General features: G+C 42.3%; 2 protein-coding genes across 2 annotated transcripts in view; one reads left to right on the plus strand and one right to left on the minus strand.

The window, feature by feature from the left end:
• The window catches only part of galt (galactose-1-phosphate uridylyltransferase), an 87,222-nt gene extending 80,226 nt beyond the window's left edge, over window positions 1-6,996 (minus strand). The window contains exons 1-4 of the mRNA XM_048258725.1: window positions 6,534-6,996; window positions 4,549-4,718; window positions 3,385-3,460; window positions 2,871-2,919 (exon numbers count right to left, since the gene is read on the minus strand). Of these exons, the coding sequence (XP_048114682.1) occupies window positions 2,871-2,919; window positions 3,385-3,460; window positions 4,549-4,718; window positions 6,534-6,570 (332 nt within the window). The 5' untranslated portion in view covers window positions 6,571-6,996. The remainder of the gene's footprint in view (window positions 1-2,870; window positions 2,920-3,384; window positions 3,461-4,548; window positions 4,719-6,533) is intronic.
• Window positions 6,997-7,102: 106 nt separating this feature from the next.
• sigmar1 (sigma non-opioid intracellular receptor 1) lies at window positions 7,103-10,148 on the plus strand. The gene is made up of 4 exons (XM_048258726.1): window positions 7,103-7,370; window positions 8,245-8,445; window positions 8,801-8,893; window positions 9,187-10,148. The coding sequence occupies exons 1-4, from the start codon at window positions 7,226-7,228 to the stop codon at window positions 9,414-9,416; spliced, it is 669 nt and encodes a 222-aa protein (XP_048114683.1). The 5' UTR covers window positions 7,103-7,225; the 3' UTR covers window positions 9,417-10,148.
• The last annotated feature ends 363 nt before the right edge of the window (window positions 10,149-10,511 follow it).

Consider the following 10,511-nt stretch of genomic DNA (forward strand, 5'->3'; position numbering starts at 1 on the left):
CTAAGAGAAATGGAAAAACAGAGGAGGAGACGGAAGGAGAGAGTGCGCTGGAGCGTTCATCTGAAGACGAATAACACCAAATCGGTTTCCCGGGAGAGAGCAGCACACATCGCAGCAGCGCCTGTGCAACCTTCATACACACTCCTAACAGATGAGAGAGGAGAACAAGAAAAGAAATCCCCCATCCACCCCAGACAGCTCGGAAAGATTCCTCCATGCCTAGAGCTTATCCTGGATCAGGCTTTGCAACATCCTCATGTATTTAACATCACTGCCTCACTGACTGACTTACACGGTAGCAGCCTCCACTACTCCACTGAGTGGAGGAGAGAGAGAGAGACAGAGAGTGAGGGAGAGAGAGAGAGAGAGAGTGAGGAAGGGAGAGAGAGCAGAAGGGAGAAGGCGAGAGACAGAAGGAGAAGAGATGGAGAGGGTGAAAGGGAGAGAGAGAGGGAGGGAGAGAGAAATGGGTAGGGGGGAGAGGACCAGACAAAGTCATGCATAGATGAGTCATCTCCTCATGTCCCTCCCTTTCTGTGCAGTTTCTGGACAAGCCCTTGAGGAGTGACAGAGAGAAGCTCTGCTTTGATAGGGCTGCACACTCTCATTTCATGCCTTATTTGTGCCGAGGCCTGCGCATTTAAGAGAATGGCAAATGCAAGGAGGCCCTGTGGAGGTTCGCTGGGGCTGCGATCCACCCTGAGGCTGGATGCCTGAGCAGACAGGTACACCGCATCAGGGCACCAGGCCATCAGAGAATCATAGCAGAGTGACTCTGGAAGGGCTGATGGGAAGGTTAAGTGGTGGGGTGGAGGTGAATGTGGAGTCTCTGCACCAAGCAAGGCTAGTTAGTAACTTAGCTAGTTAGCTAGTTAGTTAGTCAGTCGGTTAGTTAGTTAGTTAGCTAGTTTTTTAGCAAGTTAGTTAGTTAGCTAATTAGTTACTTAGCTAGTTAGTTAGTAAGTTAGTTAGTTACAGTCGTTTCTAGTTAGTCAGTTTATTTATTGTCCTTTTTTACAGATGTGTACAATTAGTGCTATTACATCACGTGGTACATCACATCAAAGGCTTTCACTGTACCCACCTACAGACACCGCCCCCAAACAAACAGACGCGCCTTTGCATCCATATGGTGATAAACATATAGAAGTCTTTTTTATATCAATTTTGGAAGTTTAAGTCTTCCACAGTTTACTCTTTCCTCACCTTTAGTGAGCTCACAGAACTAGCGACTCACATTGACAAAAATAAAGGTTGCGTTCTTCGTTAAATTTCCTTCCCCAAAGCCTGCCGGGTTTTGTCCATCACAGAGGACGTATGTGTGTGTATGTGTGTGTGTGTGTGTGTGTGTGTGTGTGTAAGAATGACCTTAGCAACACACAGATATCCTCTCCCTATTTCAAAATTCCAGATGCCATCCAGGCGGTCCCTCAACACTAAATTAAGATTTTAGCCAGGTGTACCGAAGTCATGTGGAAAACCCCGACAGGCTCCTGTCACCCCATCCACTGATGTTTAACATGCCTTCATGCTCATCCGCAGTCTTCTCACAGACACATAAATCAGGTGTCACTCCTCAAAGAAAGGCTCTTTTAAGCCCACCGTCTCACCATGATCTTCTCAGAGAGTCCAGGGGTCAAGGTTCAATTAGCATAAAAGCTTCTCCAGAAGATTGAGCTACTTTATGGAGCAATACCAAAAAATGTTATAGAAGCTCTTCTCTCACTTGCTTTTCCCCCGAGCTAAGTGATGGCTCTGTTATTTTGTGAAGACGTGTCAACTATTAAAATGAATGCCTTTGCCTGCATTCACTTTAATTCACTTCACATCCTATTATAAAATCAGTGAAACAATTGACATGGACCAATAGCGCCTCCTAATGGTGCTCAGTGGAACTGCAGAGGAGAGGATCTTGGACTGCCTCTAAAGCCATTTGATTCCATTTAGTTGGAGATTTACCACATTTATGAACCTGTGAGCTCGGACCAGCATGGGGTGAGCTTTGAGCCTCCTCCCCTGCTGCGCTCACCACAGCCGTAAAACAGGAACACTATAAAGACTTCAATCTGCCGTGGATCTGTGTCCGTGACCTTGAAAGATCACATTACGGAAGTTCACAAGAGTTATACTCTTCTGTCACCGGCAGTGACAGTGAGCGTGTCCCTAACAATAACACATATTACAAATAAATATAGTCTGACGGATGCCTATATTGCAGTTAAAGTCCACTACAACACAGCAACAGCCAGAATGACCCATTTTCACATCTGATTTAATGCTTATCCATCATCTATATCTACGACTTACTCACTTGGAAAGACTTAAGCGTTAGGTAATAGATATACGACTCAGGAGACCAAATACCGTCTCCTGCAGTGCAACTGCACGATGGATTGAGAGCAATATGTGGAGTAACCAAGGCGACGGCCCAGTCATACTTTGCCATTGCATGAGAATAGGTTAAGAGGGTCGGCATTAAGATTTCCATTAGGTTAGGCTTATGTTATATTCTCTCTTGCTATTTAGGAAAAATATTTCTTGATCTTTCTTTCTTCACATTTGCACAGAAACAGCTGAACACCAAACGAAATTTGCTGAACACCAAACTACATGCTTTACGTTAGTATTTCTATGTATGTTATGTGATAAACCTCCTTGTATCCTTGTTAGTAAGGTTATTGTAAGTACAGAGTACCAAATTCCTGTCACACAGTGGGCCTAATGATTATAGCATACGCTGTACTTAATGGAATGATTATTATGTAACTGGGTTTTGTGCTGTATATGAAACATTAAATTATTTGCACATGAACAATCAAAGCCATAGCTGAGCTGTGGAGCTGAAAGCAGCAGATAAGGTTCCATCTTACCAGATGCCCCTGGCAGATTTGGTTTGGAACAGAGGGTGATGGTCAGAGCCTGAAAAAAGCAAAAAAGCAAAACTCATGTGTGATAAGGGTCATTTAGCGGGGAATGTGCTCCTAATACACACGCGCCCACACACACACACACACACACACACACACACACACACACACACACACACACACACACACACACACACACACACACACACACACAAAACTACACTGGTATCACAGTGCTGGTCAAGAGGTACATGTAAAGCGGCCCTGAAGCAGATGAGTTTTTGCGGGTTGAGGTTATACCAGTGCCAGAGGCATTTAACGTTTAATCCATAAACCCTGCAGAAGCGGTTTCACCTCTGCCCCAAACATTAGTCATAAGACTTGAGCCTGCATCCTCCTATGGTTGGTGACCTGGACCCTTAACAGCTGAGGCAGCACAACTCCCTTTCCCCCAAACCTGGAAGAATGTCCTGCAGACTCACTCGTCTAAAGGGGGGGAAAAATGTCTAGAGCTTACCAGGGTCTGGGGCATCTGGCTGGAGAGCTGGAAAGTCATTCTCAAACAAAAAGGTGCAGTCATAATCAGGATTCACCTGCAATGGAAGACACATTAATGTCAAAGGACAGCAAAATACACCCACGTCTCCAGCTCAAGCAAAGATTATATCGCTGACCGTCAGTTTCAATCACTCTCAATGGCCGCCCTGCCAGCGCCAGCACATTAAGCGATCTGGGTTATGAGACGCTCAGAGCCAATTTTACAAGCTAAATTGGTACTTTAAAATCTGCTTAGACTACAGATATTGTCTCGTGGCTTCTGTCCGGGCAGGCCAAATGGATAAGGCTGTTAGGATAATCATCCCGTCTCAATCACCACCCGGCACTGTCCCACAATCCCGTGCGCTGATACATCAATACGAGAGAGCAACATCACTTAAACGAGCCCTCAGGTGCCCCCTCACGTTGAGGAACGAGCGGCACAGGACGGATAAGGTAAGCACAAAAAAAAAACATCATGTCAGACGGGCTATTATGAGAACAGTGATAATGAGAAGTTATGAAGGTGTCCATCATACCCAGACACTGTGGCAGACAAAAAGCTCATCACATCTCTGTCTAGCAGTGTGAATTCACCATTTACTGCCCACACATCAGTTTTTGGAAGTAAGAATGTGTTCACTTAAGGCAAAGGCAAAGCCCATACACACACACACACACACACACACACACACACACACACACACACACACACACACACACAAAGCCTTTGGCAGGAAAATGTGTCTTTAATAACATATTAAGTTTGCATAAAGTCAAGTCATAAGCAATGCTCAGCGGTTTATCATGTTTTCCCTAGAAAAAGAAAAACATTAAATAAATAAATTATGTACACAGATAAACAACAAAAGGAAAGTTTCGGAGAAGAATAAGCACAAAATAAAGAAAAGACCTGCTGACCTGCAACTTTTTAGAGCATTGTTGAGTTGTTGAATGCAAATGCATGTTTCAGGATAAAAACCTTTGTAGGATAGATAGTTTGCCCTTCTATAAATCTGCCCACACAGCTAGGTTAATATTGCGGCAACACAGCACAACTTGCCACAAACAAAACAAAAAAGCCCGCAGGTGTATGTTGGCCTGATGATGCGTGACGGGCAGGCGCTCGTCTCAAAGTTCTCACCTGTCCATTAGCTCTGGTGCTCCGCGGACACAGGGGGTTGCTGGGGTCGTGGCGCGGCACATTATCTTCCGGAGGCTTATCCACCTGTCCGCTCCACGGTCTCTTCATGCGGTGTGCAGACACCAGCACCCAGGAGCCCCGCAGGGGGTTGAAGCGCAGATGCTGATGCTCTGAGTTGGGACACAGGCAGTTAGAGGGATCCATTGTAACCTCATTTTTGGAAGTCTCTTCCCCTTTTTGAAAGTCGCTTAGGATAAAAAAAAAAGTCTGCTGAATGTTAAAATGTAAATGTAAATGTAATCTATCTGTACAGTCCCACTGCCTGACACCAGAGTCTACAATATAAGGCCTGTGGATATTCCACTGAGACCAACTTCCTGAAAACTTAAGTTTGACTACCTGGAGTATTATTTAAATTTGACTGAATGAAAATTAATTATGACCATCTATGTCAACAGTTATACCAGTATCTAACAGTTATACCCACTAGATGCAAAAATGCACTTTTGTCTGTCTGGATTGCCTATGATGATGATGATACAAGTTTATTATTTTCTGCCTCGCTAAGTTAAAGGTGCTCTAAGCGATGTTACGTGGTTTCTAAAAAGCAAATATCTCCTCACCATCCGCTAGCTGCCTGTCCCCTGAATACATGTAAATATGTAAATTGCTGCTCAGACAATGGCAGAAGTGCCGTTCGTCATGTTATGAGATTAGAAACGTTATGTTAAGGTAAAAAAAATGTTTAGGGTGCCTTTACAGTTTTTGTCAGTCGCTTTGGTACATTTCTCGAATCATCTTCGACATTTGCAAAACAGTAAGTGCATTTCTCAAAACAATTCGTACAAATAGGAAAACACATAATGGATTACTTGCAAAAGCCAGTCTCTTGCTCAAAATCCTTAGATCATCTCTCAAAAGTAAATATCTGTGTCAATGAACATGTCAGTGCCATCAGAATTTCAAGTCCTTGTGTCATTATGTATGGATAAGACAGTCATATTGCTTAGTCATGTTGTCAATATAACAGTGTACTCTGGAGGGATGTTCTGATGTAAACTATGGCTAAAGTTTTGATGACAACTATTGTAAATTGTAGGTTACACCTTAGTGTATGTCTGAGTTTGATTGGAAGAGACTGGACAAGAGTCACATTTACGATGTCATTGCCACCCAAAAAAGGAAAAGACAGCACTGCATACCCCAAAGAAAAACAAACAGAAGTAAAAATGTGAACATAGGACAATCTCCTTAGGGAAAACTGTACAAGCAGTGCTGTCGTTCTGACGTTCCAGTCTATTGGGCCACAAATTCTCATCCACATCACAACGACGTATTATGACAACTTGTTTAACCATTTTGCAATTAAAGACTTATGTTATGAACTAATGCCTATGACTATTCAAATGAGACCCACTATAATTTGATCAATATGATATACAATTGATAATGTAGGCCTATAGGGATCAGAGAATTGTACATAATCATTTGCATGAATGTACAAAACATTTTCAACTTGTTCAAAGAAATTAGAAACTGCTTTTTTGATGTGCACAAGTGACACAATAGTGTGAAGATTGAACAGGTAGTTTTGAGAATTTCAAATCTAATCTGAGAAATTTACCAAAGCGTCTGAGAAAAACTGTAAAGTGAGCCTTTCTGCGCTTAACCTTCTGAGCATGCGCCCGACAAATTGTCACGAGTTCACCCTTACGGATGTTGTGCAGCAGCAGCAGAGCGATGTCAAAAGTGTTGAGAGAGCAGAGGAAATTAAAACATATTTTTAGAATGTACTGTGTAACTCAGGTTAAAGATAAAGCTGTAACATATCCGGGAGCAAGCTCTGTAATTAACATGCGCTTTCACAATCTGGTCATATGAGCTTTGAGTCCGACCGACAAATGCATTTAACTTCACTGACAACAATAGCAATAGCTTGTAGCGTGACATGCAATGCAGAGACGACAACATTGTGACAGCGCTACCTTTGGGATCAAACACGAGTTTGTTGTCATTGTCCATTGCACCGTCAGGTTGATCTAACCCCAACTATTTCTTATCACGGCCACGGGTAAAAGTTTAAGCTGAAATCACAATGCTTCCTGCTTTATCAATTATGGTGTGTAGTAGTTCATTGGTCATGATCGCACTAGCGTGGTGCGGCCACCATAGAAAGACTGGTGATAACTTCTAAGTAGTAAGACTGCGTTAAGAAGACGCAGACACCTTTTATATTCGTTGTTTCGCCCAGTTAGCACTTCAAATGGGGCTGCGTTTGGTTCAGATTTTGTACAGAAATAATATATGATTTAAAGTTTGATCAGTGTTATGGTATACATATTAAAGTTTGGTTCCTGTATCTGAAGAGAAACACCTTAGAACTGTGAAGACATATGCTTTGCACATTAATATACCCACGATGACGTACTTGAAGTTAACATCTGTTAACTACTTTCTTCAGGGTTTTCATTGGCTTAACGGCAATCTTTGCCAATTTCCTATTGGTCAAAATAGGCTCCAAGTTTTACATCAAACCATGCTAGTCGGAATTAGCTTTTCAACAGTATAGCAAAAATGGGGGACTGAATGAAACGGTTCAATCTGTAGCAGAGCCAGGTGGTACAGTGTTTTATGTTAAAGTTTTTTGTATTTCGTACGTATTTTTGTGAGCTCAACAATGTCTTTGACTAACAAAATGTTAAAACTTATCGTGGCAAGTGGAGTTTTATTTTTGGTTATACAGTACTTACGATATTGGATGGTAAACAAACAGTATGTGTTCAACAAGGAAGACATAGCTAACTTGGCTAAACAGTATGCGGGTAAGTTCAGTGGAATCATACACACTGAAATCAAATGTAGGCCTTCACGTTTCCTGTATCTATTCGTAATTGTCAATGTTATTACTGTTTTGGTTTTTGCTGTGCTCAGTAGATTTCCCTGTCAGCTATTTTGGAAGTTGATAGTAAATCTCTTTCTTACACATCATCGCTGTGTAACTTCAGAGGAGTACATTACATTAACAGCCCCTTCAGCAGGTCAAATGTAAGCATGATCATCTTAGGTGGCCTCAGTCTTCACTGGAATACAGACTGACAGCACAGACTCTTGGAAATGCGTTGCTGTGAAGGCTACAGTTCTACTTTTTTTGTACTTCGCCGTCTGTCTTGTCATTTATCAATGGCATGGCATAGACATGCCACAGAGTAATGGTCAATACTCCACTACTTTCAGTTTTAAATCAGGGACATTGTTAATTAGGTATGACCTCCCAAATGAAACCTTAAAATGTTTAGAACAAGCATGAGACAGAGACTTACATGTTTTGTTTCTAGATCACACACACACACCTGTGCTCTAGTTCACTAGTAGAGCTGGAGCTTAGTTAAAGTGTTAGTTAAAGATCTATCATCATGTGGAATCCATAGTTTACTGGTTAATGCTTTGAGCAATTGCTTTGAGCGATTTTCTCCATGTTGTATTAATACTTGTTGCACAGTCGTGTCTATCTTTAGAATCTGGCCCTTGAACCTGGCCACTGCCCACTCCTCTGTTCTTGAAAACAACACTTTGTCTTGTCCCAATATTGGCAGGGCAATGTTTTTTTTTTTTTTTTAGGAAATACAAAACAAAAATCTAAAACCTTTTGATGGTACAGTTTGAGGCAGTTTTGTCTTTGTGTACCTGCTGCATTAGGTCAGGATCATGAGCAGGCGTTTGCCAAAGTGGTGGTGGAGCTTCGTAAGAAGTACCCAGGTCACATCCTGGACGATGAGGACCTCCAGTGGGTGTTTGTGAACGCCGGGGGCTGGATGGGATCCATGTGTCTGCTCCACGCCTCTCTGACCGAGTACGTCCTGCTCTTCGGAACTGCAGTGGACACAGGTGGACACTCGGGTAGGTGACCTTGTCTCATTCTGTGTTTGTATTGAGATTAAATTATTAAATTATTAAAGGCTAATATCATGGTAGGTGATTTCGCACAGCAGTAAGTTTACAACCACGCCTATTTACCGTTAAAACCAAAATCTATGTATTGTAATACAATAGTTGTATTTCCCGTTGACTGTATTTTTATTAAACATGTAATTAGCATGTTAATGAGCTTTTCATGTATTTTAGAAATGTACTTATGTACTTAGAAATACCTTATGTGTGAAAGTGTCAGGATCTTGTCTAATGCTGTTTGTCATCCTCATTGTGTCTTCTTATTCTCCATATCTCTCTCTTCTATCTATCTCTCTATGTGCAGGCCGTTACTGGGCAGAGATATCAGACACCATCATCTCTGGGACGTTTAGGCAGTGGAAAGAAGGAACCACGAAAAGTGAGATGTATTATCCCGGTGAGTCAGGATGTGTCTTTTTTTCAGTGATGTGAAAGTAATTGCAGCCAGATACAAGGAATGAACTGATAAAGACTTCTGAAAGATCATATGTAATCAGAGCCTGAAGACTTGTCACTTGTAGATATATCTGTGTGAGTGAGTGTGACCGGATGTGTGGGGGCATGATTCACTTCAGGGTATGCAGGGCTCCTCGTATCTGTGCCTCACAGCTCTCCATCCGCATTGGTGTTTTTTAGGATTTATATCTGTGTGTGTGTGTGTTGTCTCCTGTTGTGTGGTTGCGTTACTAGGCGATACGATCGTGCACGCGGTGGGTGAGGCGACGTCTGTGCAGTGGAGCGCTGGCACGTGGATGGTGGAGTACGGCCGAGGCTTCATCCCGTCCACGCTGGGCTTCGCCCTGGCCGATACCGCCTTCAGCACGCAGGACTTCCTGACACTCTTCTACACAGCGAGGGTCTACATGAAGGGCTTGCTGCTGGAGGCGAACACCTTCCTCACAGAGGCTGGCATTTTCTGACCAAACAGATCTTAACAGTGTCTCTCTCTCTCTCTCTCTTCTCTTCTCTTCTCTTCTCTTTCTTTCTTTCTTTCTTTCTTCTCTCTTCTCTCTCTCTCTCTCTCTCTCTCTCTGTTGTCTGTGTTCTGAATATGTCCTACATGGGCTAGGCTAACTGTGAAGCACTTTTGATGACTGGTAAAAGATGTCCTAGGCCTGCAAAGGCCAGCCAGACAGGCTGTGATGCAAACTGAACACTTTAATACTGACTAATCAACCTGTCCACAGCTCCGTTCCAGTCTACAACTACAGCTACTGGTTATTCCTTTATTCTGTTTACAGTCTACAAGAATGTGATATAAGATCTAGAACTTGGGCAGTGTCATGACAGACTGTCGTGTGCATGCACCCTGAGAGAATTGGAATTGACACGCAATCCAAGCATACAGTGGTCTTTTTTTCCCATGTTATGATTTCAGTGAATCTCTTCAGTTTTAAAATTGAATTTATAATCCATGATCACTTACTGGTCCAGAAAGCACTATCATTCACAGATGCACTGCCCTATAAATCTGTCAGTCTAGAGTTATGGGTGTGTCAAAATCTATGTTAATGTCATGTTTGATACTGTTGTTGTCATTGTTGTCATGAACTACAAAGCTGTACTGTAAACATGAACTCAGTCCTGCATGCTCCCTCCACCCAGTTGGTAATGTCTGAAATGTTCTGTCTAATAAATGCAACTGCACTACACAGTCTTTACCTAGTGGAATATATTTTAACAATTGGTTAAATGGTAGATGGGGACACAGTTGTTCTCTAACTGTTGTGAAAGGGGAAAATGCTATATGTCCGTGCATTATTGTACATATTGTACATATAAGGACAGACATGCATGGTATTTTGTTTTGTGCAAAATTTCAGTAGAACTGCATTGACTTATCTTGTTAATTTCTACAAACACACATGCCGCTGTTACTGGGAAAGAAAGACCAAAAAAGGTTGTATTGTGGCACTTAGTTGTGGAACATTATCCTTGGGGGGAAAACTATGAGATTAACAATGCTGAAGTAATAAAATACGATACATCTGCAAAGGTTTCTGTCATACTTCATA

Source organism: Alosa alosa, chromosome 12, assembly GCF_017589495.1.
Source record: "Alosa alosa isolate M-15738 ecotype Scorff River chromosome 12, AALO_Geno_1.1, whole genome shotgun sequence".
Lineage (NCBI taxonomy): Eukaryota > Metazoa > Chordata > Actinopteri > Clupeiformes > Clupeidae > Alosa > Alosa alosa.

What these genes read in the sequence shown, in the direction of transcription:
- sigmar1 (XM_048258726.1), top strand. Translation starts at nt 7,226, where the DNA reads ATGTCTTTGACTAACAAAATGTTAAAACTTATCGTGGCAAGTGGAGTT. An exon ending in CTTGGCTAAACAGTATGCGG is followed by an intron (nt 7,371 to 8,244) that starts GTAAGTTCAGTG and finishes CTGCTGCATTAG; the next exon opens with GTCAGGATCATGAGCAGGCG. An exon ending in AAGTGAGATGTATTATCCCG is followed by an intron (nt 8,894 to 9,186) that starts GTGAGTCAGGAT and finishes TTGCGTTACTAG; the next exon opens with GCGATACGATCGTGCACGCG.